At 32.6% G+C, this 24655-nt stretch overlaps 1 protein-coding gene across 1 annotated transcript in view; it reads right to left on the bottom strand.

Annotated features, from left to right (window-relative positions):
* Positions 1-1015: 1015 nt before the first annotated feature.
* LOC140437342 (uncharacterized) overlaps positions 1016-24655 on the bottom strand; it is a 40480-nt gene continuing 16840 nt past the window's right edge. Inside the window, exons 3-4 of the mRNA XM_072526821.1 lie at positions 7154-7969; positions 1016-1589 (exon numbers count right to left, since the gene is read on the bottom strand). Coding sequence (XP_072382922.1) covers positions 1016-1589; positions 7154-7969 — 1390 coding nt within the window. The remainder of the gene's footprint in view (positions 1590-7153; positions 7970-24655) is intronic.

The following is a 24655-nucleotide window of genomic DNA, read 5'->3' as shown; positions in this document are numbered from 1 at the left end:
TTCTCCAACAAGTCGGGGGATGGGTTTTTTAGGAAAAACTTCAGAGTTGCCGAAAAGTGATATTTATTACTTGAAATATTACGTTCATTGGTACCCACAAGTATATTCAAGCTATGCAGCTTGTTTAATACTCCGCAGCTCAGATAGATGGCGTGCTTTCTCGCTGAAACGGCCTGTTTTGCCAAGGTTTCTACAAATGGATATAAAAGTTTTTCGGGCGATCTGTAAAACGCTTTATACAAAGAACGTAATGTAGATTGTAAGTAATCTCCCCTGCAAAATTTCATTATCGTTGGTAGCATTTTGTACGGCTCATGTACTTTAGCCAAAATTTTAGCTACTTCGCACTGTAGGTTATATATTTCACACATTTCTTCATCTTCTAAATCTAGTTTGTCTTTTTTAGGTAAATATTTTTCGTTAACGAATTTTACGAAGTCATCCGTAGACAGAATAATACGTAATTTGTCGATGAAGGGAAATTTGTCATCGACATCTTCTTCTATTTTGTTTTCACAAAATGTCGATATCTCCCTATCAAAACCTAAATGTGAGTACTGCTTAATTAAAGGTAGATGGCACATGCCAATTACATCACTCTCCAGTATTTTATCGAAATACGGTTGAAGTGTACCAGGCTCGTTTTTTATGAACCAATCCACTAAATCCTCAGAGGGATAGTCTTCAAAAACATGTTCCAAATAAAATTTCAACATGTCATTGACAAGCTCGTTTCGATGGTAGGCAGTAAATTGCTGTATACTGTAGTCTATGACACCAGCAAGTAAATAGGAATTTCCATAAATATGATCAACATAACAAGCTAAAGTATCCGGTTCATATCTTAAGAACCAATCAATTATCGTCTTTTGGGGATAATGTGGGAATATATGTTCAAAATAATAATATATTGTATCAGTAATAATTGGAGTTCGATCTTCTTTAAGAATCTCATTTAAAACAGAGGAAAAGACATCTAGAGATTTTGATTCATCGGTTATAGAGTACATTAAAGCTAAAAAGTTTGATGTGGAACAGCACAATCTTCAAATTTGATGTTATATAAAATTACTTTGGGTATTAAAATTAAATCTTCGTAATTAAAATATTGGGTTTTTTTAAAACTGACGTCTATAATTGATAAGAATTTTTCAAATTCCATAATATTTATCCGATACTTAGGGTTCTTTAAACTAAAATTTAGGACTGCTAACAAATAAGCGCGTAAAACATGAGAAATATTTACCGAACAGGTATAGTTGGGTTCACAAATAGTTTTGCATATATCTACATAAATTGTTTTTTCTACCTCATGGTCGTTTGCGTAAAATTCAACTACGCTAAACCTTTCAATTTCTATATTTTGAGTATAATATAAAAGTTCAGCTTTGTATTCTTTCTTACGCCTAACCAAATATTCTAATTGCTGTTTCAAAACCGATTTAAAAGTCTTAAATTCGAATGCATTTTGATTTTTTAAATAACAGATTAGTTCGTTGGTGTAACGCCAGATATTTTCGTTGAAATTCTCAAGTCTCCACGATTGCAGCTCTTTCAAGACAGAAATGCCTATGTGTTGATTTTTGTGCCTAAAAAAATTAAATGTTGAAAAATTAATTAAATAATTAAAATATAACCATACTATAATTAAAAAGTAATAGTCGGGGTGATGATAACGGCCTTCTAACGATTTTAAACCCCAACTCCTTATAAGAACTGAAAAGTATCTCAACCAGTAGAGCAAAATACATAACTTCACCTTCTCCAATCAAATCAACTCTATTTCTATATAATCCATCCCGTTCTAGTTCCAGGTTACGAAAATACAAAATCTGTCTTAAAGAGACCTTTATAAACAGTACTGCATTGCTATCCTGCCACTTTCTCATATCTCTTACCCCTATAATCTTCAACCGCAAACGTCAACCCTCTAGCGTCATTTAAGTATTTAATTTTGATAGATGTTATTAGCAAAGATATGCACCATAAATACAACTATAAAACACTTGTACAGAAAGCACAAAAATAATTATATTAAAAACATATGTGTACAGCTAGAGAAACATGATGGCCGCCAATAATCTAGAGAACTTTTCTCAAAAGTCAAGTATCTAGTGAGAGAATTAAAACCGCAGACACAGATCATCAAAGATAATAGTGGAAATACCATAACAAACCCAGACGGTACCGCAGAGGTGTGGAAACAATATTGCGAAATTCTATTCTCTAACAACGACCCAGACAATAATACAGAGACGCGAAGTTATGAAAAAGAACCTCAAATATTGAAATCAGAAATTGAGGCCGCAATTAAAAAGCTAAAATTCCGAAAAGCAGAAGGAGAAGATGGAATAACAGCTGAAGCACTCAAAGAAATGGGAGAATTAAGGACGGAAGTAATGCTTAGAATTTGCAATGAGATCTGTAATACCGAAAAGTGGCCAAATGACTGGGGTAAACTCACGTTTATTCACCGACAGATTGCAGTAATTACCGTACAGTAGCATTGATATCACACGCGAGCAAAGTACTTCTAACCATCATCAATGAAAGACTAAAATCAATTCTCTTACCACAAATTCCCCAAGAACAATGCGGATTCGTCCCAGGTAGAGGAACAAGATTCTTGATATTCGTCAAATTATCGAAAAATCTCGAGAGTTTAACATAGAAACATATTTATGCTTTGTTGATTATTCCAAGGCCTTCGATGTCGTAAAATGGGATAAAATGTACTTAGAGAAATGGGTACGCCAGCACATCTAATATATTTATTATAAAAACTATATCTAAATAATACTGCTAATGAAAGAGTTAATAATGTGGTTTCTAAAAACTTCAAATTAAAATCTGGAATTCGACAGTGATGCATAGTATCCCCTATTCTCTTTAATCTATATAGTGAACATATTATGCGTCAAGTTTTTGAGGAATGGCAAGGTGGAGCAACGATAGGAGGAAAAAAAATCAAAAACCTACGTTATGCTGATGACACTGTTATATTGGCGTCATCATCAGTAGAACTGGAACAAATTATAAATAGACTAGGCACCTTGAGTACGGAATATGGTTTGAAAATAAATATGCAGAAAACCAAAGTACTTAGGCTACCTACGTTATTACTAACAGTGGAGGATGGGAAGACGAGATCTGTCGACGCATCACAATGGCCTGTTCATCATCATCATCATCATCATTATGCAACCTCTTCTGTCCGCTGCTAGACATAGGTCTCTCCCATTTTTCGCCACTCTTCACGGTTCTGTGCTTCTTGTTGCCATTTCTTGGATATTCGTCCAATGTCGTCCATCCAGCGTGTTGGTGGTCGTCCTCTGCTGCGTTTGTCTTCTCTTGGGCGCCAGTCAATTAGTTTTCTGGTCCATCTTGTGTCTTTCAGTCTCGCTATGTGACCTGCCCAATTCCATTTCAGCTTGGCTATACGTTCGACGACATCACTGATACCTGTTCTTTTCCTTAAGTCTTGATTCCTTATTTTGTCTTTTTTTGTCACGCCGAGAATTGATCTTTCAGATCTTTTTTGTGCTGTTGTTTTTGTGAGCGTGAGAGTTTCTGCTCCGTATGTCATAATAGGAAGAACGCATTGGTCTTCCGTTTCATAGCTATCGGGATGTTGCTCTTAAAGATGTCTCTTAGTGAACCATACGCCGCCCAAGCAAGTGTTATTCGTCGTTGAAATTTGCAGGTCTGGTTGTCCTTGCCTATTCTGATTTCATGACCAAGATATATGTACTTTTCTGTTAATTCTACCACTTGATTTTGGATGATTAGGTGTTCGCTGGGAACTAAATTTCTCATAAATTTGGTCTTACTGATGTTCATTTTTAGACCTATTGTTGCAGATACGCTTTCTAATTCTTGTACCATTTGTTGTGCTTCACCCAGATCTTCGGTAATAAGTATTATGTCGTCGGCAAACGCAGATGATTGAGCATCTCTCCATCTTTGTGAGTTTAGCTGTTGCCAGATTAGCTGTTCGAGCATTAATATTTCCTATCGTCACCTATACTTCAGAAACTGGGACAATAAATAAAGCCGATTCAAAGCGTATAATGGCATTTGGAATGTGGGTCTACCGTAGAATGTTGTGCATACGATGGACCGCCCATCGCACAAATAACTCAATTCTAGCACAACTTAATATAAAAACTAGACTCATCACAACTATCAACCAAAATATACTGAGATATTTTGGATATATAACTAGAAGAAGAGAATGTATGGAGCGAATGATAGTGGAGAACACGCACAGGAGAGAGATAATTGGACAGAAATAGTCAAACAAATTACATGACGCCACTACATCCTTACGAAGGAGAAAAGATTGAGGAGGAGGAGGATTAGCAAAGAAGAGACCACAGATTAATAACAAAGTACACTGTTGACGTATCATTTCGTCGACTACAAATCTGAGATAAGAACTCATGTTTTCGCACTATATTTTAATCTTTACCATTAAGTCATCAAAATTATATTTTTAACCAATCTTCGATGTATGACTGTATGACTTTCTACGTACTGAAGTCGGTAAGGAACACTGTCCACTATAATAATTTTAAATCCAGGTTCTACCAGAGTCATATAGAGAAAGAACGTTTCTCAAGGCATTCAAGTTCATTTCCTCATGATAATCGCCTCTTTTTGATTGAGGTAAACATATTTAAACCACCTTAAAAAAACTTTAATAACGTTGAAAGGTTTTTCTTTAAATTCTGAAAATACATATTATGTAGTGTTCTTTGTAATATCCTTAAGGATATACAGAGTGAGTTTTATGTATGGAACGCCTCAATTATCTCTGAAACGACTTGCACGATTTTTATAGATTTTGGTATGTAAGGGTCTTGTAATGGTGGTATGTACATTGTTGTCAGATCTTGCACTTTTCTGGAAATCTAATGAACTTTCTTAACAGAACATGATTTATCATGTCATTTGTCATATGATTTGGTCATGGAGTGAAATTTACATGTTTACACTGTGTGATTTGTCTTATGATTTTGTCATAAGCATTATCATGCGGCTCGTCATAAGAGAATATTCTTATGTCAATGTCAACTCAGTGAAATTTTCATCCTTTAAGTATTTATGCATGCTGCCAAATTAAAATGGAGCTTCGCAGAACACAATGCCCGACTGAAGGATAAGAGATGGAACCACGAAATACAACAGTGGAGACCAAGGTTAAGAAAGACAAACAGAGGAAGACCACAAATGAGATGGGCTGATGACATTAAGAAGATCGGAGAACACAACTGGAAGCAAGTGGCGCAAAATAGAAGACACTGGATTGATTTGGGGGAGGCCTATGTCCAGTTGGATTACTTAAGACTGAAGAAAGGTATTTATTTATTTTTTGTTTGTTTGTTGCTTTGAAATTGAGCCTATTGTCTTATCTGTGCTATTGTTTCGTATTTATTATTTATTTAGTTTATTTTATTCTTAGTTTAGTGTTTTAGTGTTCTTAGTCGACTTATTCATAGTTTTAGTTTACAGACAAAAGTAATATTACCGAATCCTACCAAAATTGTACCGACGGCCCAGAAATTATGAAATCAGAGGTAGAACACAATTTTAAAAATGCTAAAATTAGGAAAGCTTGTCGTCCAGATGATACACCAACTAAGTTGCTGAAGCTAATAGCTGAAGATAACATAAAAATACTAGTAAAACATGGAATTACTAAGGAGAGTCAACAAAGATAGAGAATTGTTAAAGACTGTTAAACATCGGAAAATGTCTTATCTGGGACATATATTATAACTGATCCTTAAAGGCAAAATATAAGGCCGTAGAGGTGTAGGAAGAAAACTGGTTTCCTGGATAAAAAAGATTCGTGCATAAACTGAGATATCGAATGCAGGACAATTATTCCATGTGGCAGCAGATAGAGAAGCCTTCGCAATGGTGATCGCCAACGTCGGATAACTCTGATATGGCACGTGAAGAAAAATAAGGTATTACGAATTCTTTCCTGCACATCACGCTCTGTATCACCGTTACTGTCAATTATGCTGCACAGACTATTTAGACTGCTTATACCAAAATAGTCAGTACAATGTTCACAGGCACTTCACGTAAATTAGAATAGATGTTAGATAGGACAGTTCGCGTTCCAAATGGTGTCTGTTTTCAATAGGCCAAATTTAAATGCTTGTGTATAAAGACGACCTTGCCGCTTTTCGCAAATATTCCTGAATGGGGTGAGAAATAGTCCTATTTAAGATTATTTGGACCAAAAATATAAAAATTGACAAACTGCGAGATAGGATATTTTATCGCTCACCTTCGATATCCACTATCAAATAGACTCATCGAAAACCAGGCAGAGCCCTCTAAGTAGCAGAGCGAATTAAGACTGGCAAGAAGCAATACCTCTGTTTTAGAAGCCCTCAAAAATTCGTCAAGGAGTTATTCCATATATATGTATATATATATATATATATATATATATATATATATATATATATATATATATATATATATATATATATATATATATATATATAATAGTGCTCTCCAGTCTGTCAAAGATTTATACCGTTTTAGCATACGAGGAACAATAAGTTTGTAGTACCCACAAAAATTATTTTTGTGGAAATCGACAAGTTTGAAGAAGCTTATTTTCGCACAGTTTCTTGGTATCCTTAGATAGCTAGAGTTGCCACATCTCCACATCACTACCGCTAGTGGCTTGTATGGACAATAATACACACAGACAAAGACTGTAATAACTAGCAAGTAGTATTTTCGTTCTATAATTTTGTTTACGTTATTTGTATATTTACAAATTTCGCAACATTGGCAAATTATTGTCAAAAGTGGAGTTAAACTTTTATTGCTAAATTAAAAATATTTTTCATAGTTTAAGATACTCGAATGAATTTATTCTTTCACAGAGATCTTAATCTATAATCACGTTAATGAGTGGTTGTCTTACACTGTTATATTGAATGGAAGATTAAACAGTGTATCTAATCTTTAATGTGGGTCTACTATACCATTGTAAAAATGCTGGATGTCGTCAGGAAATATTGAGTGATATTATCAATTCACATACGCAAGATACTGAAAACCCACACAATACATCTAATATATAAAAAAATAAGAACAGTACAATTGTCGCAATACTTACTTTGTACAAATGTATTCCAGGACAGCCTCAAGTGCAGTTAAATCGTATTCGTTACGACAAAGTGATATTAAAAATACAACTAACGATTCCCTCTCTGATTTTGCTTCTTCATTTTGTATTTTTTCTTTAATTATACCAATAGCTCTATAAAGCTCGTAATATTTCAAGAAACTTATATACTTTCCTCTGTAGTTAACTTCTGCCCACGTATGTAGAATATTTCTTGGATAATTAAGTGTTATGAGATTATAATAATCCACAAACAATAATAATTTATTTAAATCAACGTCTGAATATTTTTCAAAACAAGTCTGCGTAAAACATTCCCACCTTCTTTTTTTAGGGTAGTATTTGAACCAGTCGTCAATAACTGGTTTTATATATCTTAATTCATGAGGGAATTTCTTCTTGATCACTGGATCGAAATCTCGCCCTACTTTCCGTATTAAAACTGATTTGTTAAGAATGGGTAAGTAGTGTTCTATATCAAATGGTATCCCCTCTGCAAATGTGTTTATTACTATTTTAGAAATCCTTTTACCAATTTTAGATATGCTAATTTTTTGACATTCTTTAAGTTTAAGTAGAAGTTTTGGATTTTTCTTTGCAATGTGATTCAATACTTTTTTATCATTGTAAGTGGAAGATGTAAGAGAATTGATATGATTTAAGTACAATATAAAGATATTTTCACATTTATCATATAATTGTAATACTTGAACTGTTCTTAATTTCAAATCACTTTCTTCAATTACGGACTGTATTTTAACAACGCTACACTTTATTAGTATAGGAAGTGCCAAAGAAAGGCCATACCTGAAAATAATTTTAATTAACACTAATAGATCTTTAAAAATTGATTAAAATAATAAAATGGGAGAGCAAAAATTACTTATAGCAATAATTATATTGAAACATACAAAATATCATATTTTCTAACTGGTGTAATGAAAAAAATCCAGTGAATTACTGAATATATATATATATATATATATATATATATATATATATATATATATATATATATATATATATATATATATATATATATAGATCTAGCGGTTAATGTGGGCCCCGTACTAAAACGGTATTATACTAACTCCAGGAGAATATACACCGTGTATATTATTATCTGGGTAGCGCTTTATGTAGACTCCGACCAACACGTAGGATTAAATGAACTCCGTAATAGGGTAAAACACTTTTGGGATCCGTATGTATTCTTCCCCGTACACAACTAAACTCCTCCGATGTTGCCAATAATTTGATTAGTCGTAGATTTTTAAATTTTATAGCAGGTACGTTTTGGAACTTGAAATTTATTTAAATATCAATCAATCTATTCATTCTGAAATTTCACAAATACTTGGTTAATGTAGTTAAATATTTTATGGTGGTAATTTATATTACTTGCTTTAATTATTTTTAAACTTAAGTTAGTGTCTGTTATAAGCTTGGAAAAGGCAATTTTTATGTATTAGTATTTTTTTAATGCATTGACACTGAAAAATTTATTATATAAATGTACGTTCCGATGTTTCGATTGCTACGTTTTATGATGTACAATATTTGTTTCATAAAGTAGTAAAATTTAAATTATAATAATTTGTAAATCAATCTTAAAATTACAATTTTTTACTGTCTAATTTCAATATTTCAATTTTTAAATGTAGGGAATTCAATATCTTACTATAATACTTTAGTATGTAACTTGTAACAGATACTAAAATAATAAGTAGGCATAACACCTAATTTCGCTTTAACTATAAATGTATCGTATAACGTAACGTAGCAATCAGTAGTGAATCATTACTCAGATAAAATATTTCGGTGACTTTATGGTAATTTGATTATAGCCAACATATCTATTACAATTATTACATATAATATGTTCGGTTGTTTTAAAAAATACTTTGTCGCTTGTAAATTTTGTATCTTTCGTGATCAGGTATACGAGTATTTTATTTTTAATTTAGAAGTAAATGTATATATAATATTCTTTTTTCTGTCACTTATTTTAAATATGGTTCACTTATATTCTTCTTGCTTATTTATTTTTATTCGTAATACTTATAACGTACGTAATAACGTACCCGTTGTTGCAAAAAGCAACAACGGGTACGAAAGATATCAGGTATCAGGGGTGGTATTTGTCAATCTAAATGCCGCCTACGACACATTAAATTAGAGGACATTTCTCCAAAAACTGTATGACAAACTGTAAACATCGTTTTATCCGCGTATATCTACAGAACAGAAGATTTTTCGTATCATTCAATGGTAATATGGAGAACGCAGACAAACGGTCTCGCTTGGCGTAGCGTAATGGCACCTACACTGTATTACATTTACACAAATGATCAACAGATACCAGTAGATACTTAAGCCAAACCCCGAAAATCTTAGGAACGCTCCTTCAATTTTCCCAACACAGGCGCTTTCACAAAACTGAACATCCAATAGTGTGATGAAATCCTTGGACTCTGAATTTCCTATAAATACCTTGTAGATAGTTTATATCGCACGTTGTCAATCACAGAATCTTGTTTAAAACTAAAAGGCAAACTAAGGACCAGAAATAGTATGCTCCGCAAGCTTGTCAGCTAAAAATGGGGCGCACATCCTTTCACCCTTAAAACGTAAATGTTTGCACTTTTCTTTTTGCTTAACTGTCTTTTTCCTTTTATTCCGATATACTCTGTACGAGTACTAGAAACCAATTCGTTAAGGATTTTTGCTTAGTTGAGGAGATATGTTGTGGAATGCAATTTTTAGATTCCCCATGTCTCTAATAACAGTTTTATCAACGTCTGTTTTTCCTTGCAATTCTTAGAAGGCACAGATTAAAACAAAATACTGAATTTGGTTTCAAAAATTAGTTTACGTTTTTTAACCAAGTTTGACATCTTGGCGTCTATGCATGTGTCCGATCTACCTTAAGCGATTTATTTTCCTAAACAATATATTTATAAGAGCTTTCTTTATTTAGTATGTGTTCTTATTCTATACGGATTTGTAGCAATATGATAATGAGGTTAAAAAAGTTTTCTTATTATTTTTCTTTCAAATATTCGGAGTTCTTCCTTATTTGTTTTAGTCATTGTCCATGATTCGCATTCATGTATTAAAATAGGTCTTAAGTGAATTATGCTCTGTATTGAATTGCTTTCTTCTGTTGATTCGCTTGTATTTGGTTTTTATTTTGTTGATTTTAAGTAAAACATTTTTCGTGCTCTCTTCACTTTGTTGAAGATGTCGTTTGCGGAGAGAGTTTCTTATAAGATCAATATCATAAGCAGATGCTAGGACTGCTTTGTACCTTGAGCCATTAATGAATTGCATTTTAAATAGACGTTATTTCTATTTTGGTAAGCTCTTCATTAAATTTTTGAATATTTGAATCGAGAATCTGTATTTTATTCAACTGTTTTATAACACAGAGTTTCTTGGCGCCTATCTTCATCTCTGTTTTTTTTTTGTTTAGCGTATCATTATTTTTCTTCCTATGCCGTCCCCATTAACGGAGGTTGGCGACCACATTTCTAAAAGTATCTCTGTCTTTTGCAACGTGGAATAATTCGTCTACAGTCATCTTTGTCCAGTCACGAATATTTCGCAGCCATGACTTCCTCTTTCTACCTATTCCCTTTTTGCCATCGACTCTACCCTGCATGATGGTCTGTAGAAGACTTTATATTCCTTAGTATGTGTTCCAGGTATGCAGTCCTGCGTACTTTTATTGTTCTCAACAATTTTTTGTCTCGACCCATCCTTCTCAGCACTTCCTCATTGGTGACCCTGGCAGTCCATGGAATTCTCAACATTCTCCGGTATATCTAAAATTCAAAGGCTTGAAGCTTCCTAACTATTTGCGCTTTTACCGTCCATATTTCTACTCCGTACAATAGTTGAGACCAGACGTAACATTCAACAAACCTCAGTCTCAGCGCAGTATTAAGATTTTTGTCACAGAACAATTGCTTGAATTTTAAGAACGCTGCCCTTGCCATTTCTATTCGTACCCTGATTTCTTAGTCTGAATCTAATTCTTTGTTGATGTAAGCTCCCAGATATTTATATTTTTACTCCCGCATCATTATTAAAAGAATTTTGCTGAATGTCGATCTAGGGAATCCGGTGGTATGTACATGATGTTTCCATAACCAACGTTCGAAAATTTGTCTTACTGTAAAGTCATGAGGATTTTACTAGGAAATATAGTGCTGTTTAATAATAATAAAGTTCAAGCAACAATTCCTATATGCACTAACTTGGTACTGATATCTCTGCTCCCCGATACCAGGTAGCAGTCCCGAAAACATTATAACTGCTACACTCATGCTTTCAATTATCCAACGATTAGCCAGTCCAGGACTATACGCCTTATTATGGTACTGATATTGCTGCTGTCCCTCATAAGTAAATATAATATGCAAGAAAGGTTTTGGCAATTTAATAGGATTTTGTATGTTAGAATATTATTTCTCCGAGAAAGTGAAAAATATCTATTTGCTATCCGGATTTAATTCATAGATTAAATATTAGAATGCTACAAAATAATGCTATTAGCAGCAAAAAACGGTCTGATATTAAGTAATGAGAAAACTAAATAAATTTCTTTAACATACAAGAGAGAGAACGTAGGGTAGGGCATAACGTAACAATAAAGCCATATAATTTTGAAAGATTGCAGCGTTTTAGGTATCGTAGATAACGCTGTCACATAAGAAATAAAATGGAATATTCAGGTAGCTAACTGATGTAAATATAACCCACATAACACTTTTAAATCCAGAAGTCTAATACAAATCCCTAAAATCAGGATATATAAAACAGTGATTAAACCAGTGCTATTGACTTAAATGTGACGAGAACGCTGACAAAACAATGTAAGTAAAACTTAGGTATTAATTAGATCAGGATTACTAGAAAAGCCATCAGAATTATTTTCCAACTTACAAAGGTCCGAATACTAACCAATACCGAACCGGAACTAATGCCAAGGTCTAACAGATATATAAAGATAGCAACGTCATACAAGAGACTAAATCTCAACGCCAAAGTTACGCTGGCTACATCCAAAGGCTTTCTAATAACTGCATTGCCAAGTTAAACTGGGAGAATGCCCCGAGAGAAAAAATGCCCTTAGGACGTCCACGAATCAACAGGGGAGGTAACATATGGTCAGATTTAGGAATAATGGAACTACCTACCGACCCATCATATTTATCAACACATGCCTGTACAACCAACTGCTATCCAACCTACAATCAATACTTATCTGTTGGGAACTATCAAATCCATTACATGTAGTCAAACGAAGTAGGCTTAAAAAAAGTTATCTTAGGAAAGGCACTAAAGAAATATTGATACATATTTTTAAAACGTTATTTACGTGGCTAAGTTTTCAATAGGAATGAGGAGACAAAAAGCAGAAAAGCCAATAGAACCTTGTTGCGTTCTGACTATACTATGACGATAACCTTTACAATATAAACAATACTTGAGGCAACTGTTTGTCTCAATTTTGTCATTCAGAATAATTATGTCTGTATTTTTTAATTTGCTAATTTCCATAGATTCTAATTTCCATAGAATCTAAATATATCTTAAGGCCTTTATTTTAAATATACTTTTTTAGTAATGAAAATACGTAGATAGAACCTGGAATATACATTTAACCTTTAATCTCTGGGATAAATCCATCTCCTAAACAATGGCGCCCATATATTTAGTTAAAATTCTGTGCACTTATTTTAACCGTTTATGTTCTTATCATTCATATATGAGTTGTGACCGATATTACAAACTCCTTTACTTTTCACAAAGAGACTTCATATTAACTATACTTATTACTATACAAATCTGATTCGAAATATCGTCGAAAAGTAACAGTGTGTAAAATTATTTTTAATGAAAAGTTAATTAGCCATTTCTTATGGGGTTCAAAAGAAAAGCCTTTACGAAAATTTGAGTACAAATAAGACCACCGTAATCAGTTGTACCCTGGGTAATGAATAATTAATTAATCGGCTAATCAGAATCACCCGGTCAATATGATTTTTGTCAAATCGGTCCTTTTTAGGATCAATTATTCTAATAATGTCTATAAATATTAAGGGCATATCTAAAGATAAAGACACTTTACTTTACTTAACCTTATCAGACATATGCGCTTAGCACAAATGTGACGTATTTCTAGTGCAGAAAATACATAGAAGGCAAAAAATAGTGTATTTGGTATTAAGCTGATCGCTGAAAATCACATAATAAATGTAAAAGTGCTATCTCTGCCGGCAAAGAAGCAAAGAAAAACTTAAAATGGGAGAGGACAAAACCAGTCAGCTGAAGGAACCTTTTAACGATGTTGAGCTTGGATCCACTATCTACGTATATAATGAAGAATAGTACGGCACTGACTGAAGATCTGAGCACAAAGCTTATTATAAAATTTGGACCAAAAATACAACAGTTACTGATATCCAAAGTCTTCAGACAAACAAAGCAAAGACAAAGTTGTTGCCTTGCTTAAACCTGGCAAAAACTCCAACGACCACAAAAGCTATCGGTCAATATATTTATTTTGTCAGCTTTACAAAATACTTCTCAAAAGGTAAAACAGAAGAAAAACTCAAATTAAAAGACAAAAGTTGCTATAGACAGGAAAGATCATGTACGTCACCAATACTAAATCTTGCCCAACACAGCAAAGATGGGTACAAAAGATATTAGGTATAAGGAGTGGTATTTGTCAATCTAAGCAGCAATTTGCAGTTTTCATTCAACATCTAAGTTACGTTATGCCCTACTCTACGTCCTCTCTCTTGTATGTTAAAGAAATTTATTTAGTCATCTGGGAAAAATTTCTCAAACGATATTAATATTAAAAGGGACTTTAAAGAGCCAAAGCACGCTAAACCGTAAGGTGACTAAACCACACAAAATGGTTATTTGAGAAAAATTATAGCTCGTTCCAGAAAGAATTGTAAATATAACATTAATGTAATTTAAGAAGAAACGCTGAAGAAAAAAAACAGTAGCGGTTAGCCTAAATAAAGAAAGACAAAAAGATGTAATTTAATGTTTTGAAAAAATCTGATCCGAAGACTATCTGAAAAACATTTCATAGTATAGACATCGAGCGCGGCGATGCCTTTGCCGTATGGCGGCCTATATCGGAAACTTTTACTACCATTTGACTATTTGTGTACGATTTTGTGTATGGTTAAGTGGCACACCACAAAAAGTGTTTTTATTTTCTCTTTTGTTCAACAATTAAAATGTATTACTATACTTCTAGATGTTCCAATACAATAAAGGATAATAAACATAAAGCACAGGGTACAAAATTTTATTATTTTCTATGTGCTAGTTATTATAAACACATAAGCTATACTACAATCAAAAACTATGACCACTATGAAAAAATACGGTAGACTATAACTACATTTGTGCTTTAGCACTATAGTAAGAACAAGATAAAAATCTAAATTCCTACATAATTATATTAACGAGAAGTTAAAAAAACTTTTGTTCGTTATCAGTAATAGAAAGCGCATTTCAGAATATATTATGAAAAATGTTGTTGATATTACAATATCAGATGATAGGAATACAAAAATAAAAAACAACTTACCTTTTCAAAACAACAATGAATCACTTCATTTTATCACGAAAAATTTAAAAATTGCAATGTAATTGAACCCATTTTGTGAGCTATAGTTACATTGATACTTATGTGGCAATTAGCTGTAAAGTCATTAGTCTTTTCCGTCGTATCATATTTTCCTAATATTTTTTGTAGGCAAGCGGTTTAGTTTGTGTAATATAATATCCCCAATTCGTCTCATAATATTTAGTTTTCAAAACAGCTGTTAATAATTCGTTCACATTTTTTAGAGCTCTTTGCAGTACATTTGAAAATAAGTCGACAGTAAGATACTTTACTTGTAGATTACTCCTTGTTAAATTAGTTTATTAGGTAAGCCTAGTTCTGCCATGGTATTTCATAGTTTTATTCTTATGATTATATCAGTGTTTGTTTAAAATCTATAAATAACTAGTTTAATGTTTTTTGTTTTGTATTCCCAACATTTCTCATTAACTGCCTAATAGTGAATAATTGATCAACGATTTATTAGTCTTTCTAATTCCACACTAATAGTCTCCTATTTGATAGTTCACCTATTCACTCAATCGTTCCAGGTGTATTAGAAAAAATACTGTATATCCTAATAATTAATAGATATATAGCTTATATATAGCTTATATCGCTATAGTTTGTGCAGTACATTTTATTATCCCTTTTGTGTATGGTATGCTTTTCAGCAAGTTGGTACTTGCTCTTACTTTTAAATTGACAGATCAGCTGTTTAACTGCCTGTACTGAACTTTCTTCTTCATTTTGCAAATATATATAAAAATTAATAAAACTCTGACATACCGTTAATTAAAATATTGGATACCCTATACTATTCAATCAACGGAAATACTAAGATCACAAGAATCTATCTCTATCTAATTAGCCTTTTTCGGTCCATCTTTGGACATAGGCCTTCCAAATCCTTTTCCATTCTTCTCTGTCTGTCGGTATAGTCATCTACCTAGAGCCCACGTGCTTCTTGATATCATCTGCCCATCTCATTTGGGGCCTTCCTCTGCTTCGTTTATATTCCCACGGTCTCCCACTTATAAGAATTTTGTTTCATCTGTTTTTTTTTGTCTTATATTGTGACCGGCAAATCTCCATTTCAATTTTGCAACTTCTTATCTAACATCCCTCACTTTTGTTTTCTCTCTTATCCACTCGTTTCCATTTTATCCATTAGTCTTATGTGCAACATTTGTCTTTCCATTGCTATTTGGGTTTTTATGGTTATGTCCATGTTTACTTTTGTAAATGTCCACGTTTGGGAACCATAAGTTAGAACAGGGAGTACGCATTGATTGTATACTTTGGTCTTAAGATGCTGTGGATATCTTTTGTTTTTAAGAATGTAGCTTAGTTTGTCAAATGCCGCCCATGCCAGTCTAACTCGTCTTTTTATCTCTGCTGTTTGGTTTTCTTTGTTACGTTTTATAGTTTGACCCCGATATATATAATCCTGAACTTGTTCTACTTCATCTTGTCCGATCATCATTGTGATGTTTTCATCTGTATTTGTTATAATTTTGGTCTTGCTGTAATTCATATTAAGGCCTATCTTTCCAGCTTCTACGTCCAGTTCTTTCATCATTTCAAATAATTATTCTCATTTATCTGTTATCAATGCGATGTCATCAGCGTATATTAGATGGTTCAAGCGTTGTCCATAAATTGTTATACCTTTTTCTTCCCATTCTGATCTTTTAAAAATATCTTCCAGAGCCTGATTGAAAAGTTTCGGTGATATTGTGTCACCCTGTCTCACGCCTCTATTTATTTGTATTGATTTTGTTTATTCATATACTTTAATTGTTGTTTTGGCTTCCTTATATATATTGGCTATTAGTTCCATATATCTGTGGTCAATTCATTTTCTTATTCGTTTTTCATTATTCATTTGCTCGTTCTATAAGTATTTTCATACTTAGTAAATGGTCACTTGTGCTGAATCCCTTTCTAAAACCAGCTTGTTCTTTTGACTCGTATCCATCGAATTTTGTCGTCAATCTATTGGTTAAAATTTTTGTTAGGAGTTTATACATTACATTGAGGAGTGTTATAGGACGGTAGTTTTTTATATCTGCTTTATCCCCTTTCTTGTGTAGGATAATGGTTACGGATTCCTTCCAGTTGTTTGGGATTCTTTTTTCTTTTAATATCTTGTTAAAAACGGAATGTAGATTGTTAATTACCACTTTTCCACCATATCTCTTCAAATCTGCAGTTATTCCATCTTTTACTGGCGATTTGTTGTTTTTCATTTCTTTCAATGCCTTCTTTATTTCTGATTTGCTTATTTCTGGCTGTAGCTCTGAGTTGACATTTTTTACTTTAGCCTTAAGTTGGTTTTTAATTGTTTCTGGTGGTTTCTTTTTTGTTTTATATAGTTCTGAGTAGAAATGGTGGATAATATTTATAATGTCATCTTTAACGTTTGTTTCTAGTCCGTTTTCATCTTTTTTTTTGTTTATTTCACACTTACCTAATTTCGGTCTTAAGCATTTCATATTTTTGTTGTTTTGTATTACTTTTTTCAGCAGGAGGCAGCAACTGGAATCAGTCATATTAATTTAGAATAGCAGAGGACAAAGTATTTGTCATAGCCTTGGACAAGTGTCCAATTGAAAAAAGACCACAGGTCGTTCAAAAAAGACAGAACTCTAGAAAGAAAATAGAATAGATTTAAAAAAAAAGCATAAACGTGTCTTTTCCTACTCTTTTTTAATATTGAAAATACGCAAATAGAACCTTGAATTAAAATGTAACCTTTGATATCTGTGATAAACCCATCACCTGAACAATGGCGCCGATGTATGAAGTTGAAATTTTTTACACCTATTTTAACTGTTTTTATTTTTTTATTATCTATATATGAGTTGCGAACGATATCACAAACTTATTTATTTTCCACAAACAGGCTCTTTAATACCTTAAATTATTACTATACAAATCTGATTCGAAATATCGTCAAAAAGTAATACACGGCATGTAAAATTTAAATTTTCAATAAAAAGTAAAATATTAGGCATTACTTATGGGGTTCAAAGAACGAGCCTTTACGAAAATTTAAGTACTAAGAAAACCACCACAATCGGGTATACCCAGGGTAATGATTAAATAATTAATCGGCTAATTCTTCAGTCACCCCTTTAATATGATTTTGTCAAATTGGTCCTTTTTAGTCCCCAACTATTCTAATAACATAATGTTTATAACTGTTAAGGGTATATCTAGAGATCAAGAAATTTTACTTTACTTAAACTTATCAGACATATGCGCTAAACACGAATCTGACTTATTTCTAGTGCAGGAAACACATATAGGGCCTAACGTAGGGTATTTGGAATAAAGCTTATCGCTAAAAACCACATTATAGATATAGACATGCTATCTCTGTTGGAAAAAAAGCAAAGAATAACTCAAAGTAAGAAAGGACAAAACCAGTCAGCTTTCAGAGAAACTTTCAACGATGTTGAGCTTGGATCCACCATCTACATATTTAATGAAAAATAATACAACTACCGACATTGAGGATCTGAGCACAAAGCTTATTACGAAATCTGGACCAAAAACACCACAATGGCTTATCCGGATGATGAACAACTGTATTCAAATTATGGAAACACCCAAAATCTAGAGACAAGCCAAAGTTGTTACCTTGCTTAAACCTGGCAAAAACTCCAACGACCACAAAAACTATCGGCCAATATCTTTATTTTGTCAGCTATTTAAAATACTTTTGCACAAGATCGTTAATATGATTTCACCGATATTTGAAGAAAAGCTCAAATTAAAAGACAAAAGTGGCTATAGATAGGGAAGATCAGGTACATTACAAATGCTAAATCTTACCCAACACATCAAAGACGGGTACGAAAAATATCGGGTATCAGGGGTGGTATTTTTCAATCCAAATGCCGCTTACGACACCTTAAATTACAAAATATTTCTCGAAAAACTATACGATATCCCCTTAGATAACAAACTCACTTATATAATTTGCGTATGCCTACACAAGAGAATATTTTTTGTATCACTCAATGTTAAGAATAGCAGATGAAGAACGGTCTCGCTTGGGGTAGCATAAAGGCACCTACACTGTATAACATTTACACAAACAAACGATCCATACCGGTAGATACTAGGACTTCTATTATATAGACGAGACACCTATTATTGCACAATAAAAATAAACTATGAATCAATTTTCAGCCAAAACCCCTGAAAAACTCGTGGGTGCTCCTTCAATTTCCTCGACATAGACGTTTTCACAAAACTGAACATCCAATCTTGTCATAAAATCATTGAACTGTAGACTTCCTATAAATTCCTTGAAAATAGTTTGTATTACACCGGGTCAGTCACAGATTATTGTTTAAAACTAAAAGGTAAATTGAGGACCAGAAATAATATTCTTCGCAAGCTTGTCAGCTAAAAATGAGGCGCACGTCCTTCCGCCCTTAAAACATAGACGCTTGTACTATATGCTTCTGCTGCCGAATATACCTTGTTAGACAAATTAACCATTCTTTCTATTAATTTTAACACAAAAATATCTATTGTAGCACTTAACCATATTTATTTTGAGATAACCTTCTATCAAGATATCATATGTAGTACACAAATAAGACCAGAACTAAAATATTAAAAAAGCTTTATACAATATATCGCAGAAGATTGGATAAAATAAAAGTAGTTTTTATTATTCAGATGCTTACATAAAATGTACAAAGACATACTCACGTAAACAAAATATATTACGAAATTTCTTGAACTAATTGAACTAATAAAATTATATTAAATAAAAAAACAACATCTTTAAAAATACAGAAAAAATAAAATTTTCGATGCAAGCGAACATTCCATTCAATAATAAGCCCAAATCCTTTTGTATCTACATACCTGTTTTTTAAAGAACCAGTTACATTTTAGTACTTAGTTATACCAGGTAATATAATATCCTCTGTTACACAGTGTAATGCGTATGACATTCCACTGTCTACAAACAGTAGATAAAAATAAGGAGCCCATATAAACCGTTCAGGGTATATGTTGAAAACATACGGTATAATCGCACAGTTGCCAAACTCTCAGAGCTTACTTAAACCGATAAACGTATGGTTCAAATATACAATGAAGAAGATCTGAACGACCCCTATAATATATACACGTGAACTAAGCGATATACATTTATGATACAGGGGTATTTACGGGCTCCAAAAAATTTTTATAAATTATTAAACTCTACATGTTGATGAATCGACTGAACCAATATTACGGAATTGTCAAGTGAGCTCCGTATATCGGTATCCACTTGACCACGGAGCTCAATTGAACCTGAATTTTAACATGGGCGGAGTTCACTTAATGCCGTAGATATATATATATATATATATATATATAATATATATATATATATATATATATATATATATATATATATATATATTGTCATACTTTTTCTTTCCCAACCAAAGAAAAATAAATAAAAATATCCATCGGAATAAAATTTTAAGATATCATTATAAACAAAAATGTATATAGTAATTTAAGATAAGATTTAGTGTAGATAAGAATAGAAATTTGTTTGGCAAACGACCTTTTTCCGTTTCAAACAAAATTATCAAAAAAAAACCTTTGTTTAGAATTAGAAGACATTTTACCTGTCTTAGTTAATCTTTTCATTGTTTGTATAGTCGAGTATTAAATGACCATATTCTAATCTTTTGAAATATGTATTAATGATGTATTGACAAAACCAATTTTAAAGTAAGCTATTTAGTTTTTCTCTGAAACCGAAATTAGGCTTTTCCAAAATCATGGTAAACACAATTTGAGCTTTTGATTGGACGGTCGTTTTTAAATGGGAATTTGTGAGCCGATCAGGAGACCGGAGGAGTTAGTTATATTTTGGTCATCGAAAGGAAACAGTCGTTTGTCTCAAGATAGGGTGTGGTTCGTGAGTTTGGATACCGGCGTAACGAAAAGAAGTGAATAGTTTTGCAGAAGGAGATAAAAAGTAGATTAAAAGAGGTCCTTGTATCTACCGTGGGCATTTTATAAAGTATATGTGAAAGTATTCTTACGGCATCAAGTTGACAAAAGGAGGTCCTGTTGTCATAAATAAGTAGCTGAGTTTGGAGAAGTGAATCATGTGTTTTTGTGTAGTCTGCAGGAGGTTTGCAGAGACGTTAAGAAGGAGCCGAGGTGCCAAAGAGGAGAGATCACATCGTTGAGGAGACTGGACTTTTCTGGGTATGTTCCAACATACAACTCAAGAAGAAAATAAGCTGTAAGTGTTTGTACAATTGAATTTTATATCTGTGAAGGATCGGTTTGACATCATGGTCATTAGCATTCAAATTTAAGAACTGAGGTTTTGTTAGGCTAATCAAAAGTTAAAAGTTTTGTTGTTTCTTGTTTCAAGTAAAGAAAATTTTAAGTAAAATTGGTTTTCACGTAATATAAATGTATGTAGCTTTATAATCTTATTATTATAAAAATTTGATTTATTTTCTTGTATGCTGATTGATAAGATAACGACAGAATTTAATAATTGTTTTATTCGTTCATATAAAATAAAGAAACGTAAATCTTTGTAATATAATATATTTGTATTCTTATGGCTAATGGCCTACAGATCTGCTGTTAACGAATCAACAGGCCAGACACTAGCCAGAGTCCTATTCGGACGCGAGATGCGACTACTTTGTGACCTAGAGTTTGGGTGTCGACCTGGAGAAGATTAGCAGGTGAAGATTATGTGATCGAATTACAAAGAAGAATGGACGATGTACACGAGTTGGTCCGTTCCCTATTTCATATTTATGCCAGAAGGACAATACAAAGCAACAATTAAGATATTGAATGATTTATTTCTATCTAATATAGCCGAACAAACTGATAAAATAAATGATCATTATGACTAAAATTCATCGATTTTGTTGCCTTCTATACTAAACTGTTTTTAAATATTAATTAAATTAGGTTTATTTGCTACTGCGGAACAACAGTTCCACTGCAAGGTATTTATTGTATTATTGTTTTTAGCCATTGTGAAGATTTTCATTATTTGTACTGAATTGACTTTTTACATAATTTATATAAATTTTTTTTAAATCTTCAAATGAATTTATTTCCTTTAATATTAAAAGTTATAAAATCAGTAATTGTATTTAAATTTAGATCAAATTTCTGTATCATATCATTAAAACTTTATTTATTCCAGATTTATTCTACATTTTATTAGTAATTATAACAACTTGTCTAATCATCAAAAAAAGGTGAAGTACAGGAGAAAAAAAAAATTAAAAGAAAAATTAAAAAAAAAAATAATGATAAGAAAAGTAAACTAAAATATGAAAAAAGTCTTAATAACGAGTGTTTCCACCTCTACTACGTATAACAGCCTCACATCGTTGGCCCATACTTAAAATTAATCGCCGTATTTCATTTTAGTCTAGTTCTCTCCAAATCTATAAGATTTTTTAGATCAGCCTCTCTCCCACTTCCTATAAGTTGTTTGGTTGGATCGGTGTCGCTCTTAATCGCCTACCAAGGATATCCCAGAGATTTTCAATCGGATTTAAATCCGAATTAGGTGCTGGCCATTCCAAAGTGTCAATTTCTACCTCTTCTAGATAATTTCTGACGATCTGTGCAGCTTGAGGTCTGGCATTATCTTGCATTAGTAATAAATTTTCACCGATATAAGGAGCGAATGGTACTACATGTTGCTCCAGGATCTCCAATATGTACCTTTCAGCTGTAACAGTTCCATTTTGCATGACCACTAGGTCCGTACGTGCGGTCAAAGAAATAACACCCCACACCATAACGGATCCTCCACCAAAAAATGTGGTGTGTGAGAAGTTACACTGAGCATATCGTTCGTTGGGTCGTCGCAACACACGAACACGTCTGTCGTTATTGTACAAACAAAATCGGGATTCATCAGTAAATAGCGCTCGTTCCCAGTCAGCCTCTAACCAATTAACGTGTTCTCTGGCAAAATGTAGTCTCCCCCTTCGATGCTCTGCAGTTAATAGAGGACCTCGGGCAGCATTCCTAGGTATTAAGTTGTATTTCCTAAGTGGCTGGCGAACAGTTTCAGTACTAATTTGTATAGCATACACGTCTCGAAGCTGAATTTGTAGACTTCGATGTGTTACAAAACGTTGTCGAAGAGCAGAAATTCTTAATAATCGATCTTGAATAGGGGTAGTTACCCGGTTTCGTCCTTGCCCTGGTCTGCGAGTATGATCCCCTGTTTCGAGGAATCTTTCCAACACCCGTGAGACGGATGTGTGGGACACATTAAACCGACGACCAATTCTTCGGTAACCTTCTTCCGACAGCATCACTGCTTGGGTACATTCATCTCGGGTTAAATTACGTTATTGACGCTCCCTAATAAACACAATTGAAAATAATCAACAAGTAAAAAGTAGCCGAATAAAATTCGAGAATACTTGGAAATTAGTATATTTTATAGAATTAGTACATTTTTTGCTTCTTTTTGTTTTGTGCCAAAAAAAACTATAGCGATAAAACACAGTCAATAAATATAGAGTGTACGAATAGCATATACAAGGGGCTTGCAAAATATAACATTACAATGGAAATTTTTATTAACGCTAATAAAATATTTTAATATTTAAAGTGGTGCGTTAATTTCTTGGAGAAGTATATATATATATATATATATATATATATATATATATATATATATATACAGTAGACTCCCTCTATAACGAGAACTGAAATGACAGACTAATTACCTCGTTATAAGCCGATCTCGTTATATCAGACAATCATAATACTGTGCATACATATGAATCTGTAGTTTTGTAAACCATTAACTTCCTATAGTGAAGCCATTCGGAGCAATATAAGATGCTAATAAATATTGTTTGAATGGCGTTTTTGAAAAAAAGTTATTTACTTTTATTGTCAATGAAATATATTAAAACATAAAAGAGTTGTTTACTTTTATTATCAATGATATACGTTAGAACAAAAAAGCTGTACTTAAATTTTTTTCCAACTACATAATGTATAAATCGTATTTTCAAGGATAACAAACTATTGCTTCTGCAATTTTAAGAACTCTGTTATTTTTAACTGCTTTAAATGGTCCAGTATCATTCTATCATATATTTTCTAAAGATGTGAAACAGTTGTATTTATTCATTGTAAAGAAGTTTATTGCGGGCTGCAGTTAAGTTTATTGAGGGGCTGTTTGAAAAGGTATTTATTTATAGCGACCCGACTAAAAACGTAAAAAACACTTACCAAAAAACACGTTTTTGGATCTTATTTATAATATATCTTTCGTTATAACCAAATTTGACTCGCTACAGACGGTTATAGTTCAATAGAAATTTCACGGGACATCTAATGTATCTCGTTATAAGCGAAACCTCGTAATAACCGTGTTCGTTATAGAGGGAGTATACTGTATATATATATATATATATATATATATATATATATATATATATATATATATATATATATATATATATATATATTCTGACCCAATTCTGACGATAAATTCTGACCCAAAACCGTAAATATATTTATTACTAATATTTTCATTCATTCACGTATTTTTTAGGTAATGCCTACCTGACACACGATGGGTCCCCCTTTGTAATAAAAACAACAATTCGAACCTTCTGGAGACAAGCCGATTTAACCATACCGGTTCTGAGAACAATTCGCCGCTCTGTCTAGAAGGCCTTTCAGCAAAACAGCGGTCTATGTTCGATGTGTTTCGAGAAACAACTGTTTTCATTCTCGAATAACAGGACTTTATATTTATAGAGGAATTTTGGTTATGGAGGGACGGTTAA

This window comes from Diabrotica undecimpunctata, chromosome 3, assembly GCF_040954645.1.
Source record: "Diabrotica undecimpunctata isolate CICGRU chromosome 3, icDiaUnde3, whole genome shotgun sequence".
Classification (NCBI taxonomy): domain Eukaryota; kingdom Metazoa; phylum Arthropoda; class Insecta; order Coleoptera; family Chrysomelidae; genus Diabrotica; species Diabrotica undecimpunctata.
This window is presented reverse-complemented; position numbering and strand designations above follow the sequence as displayed.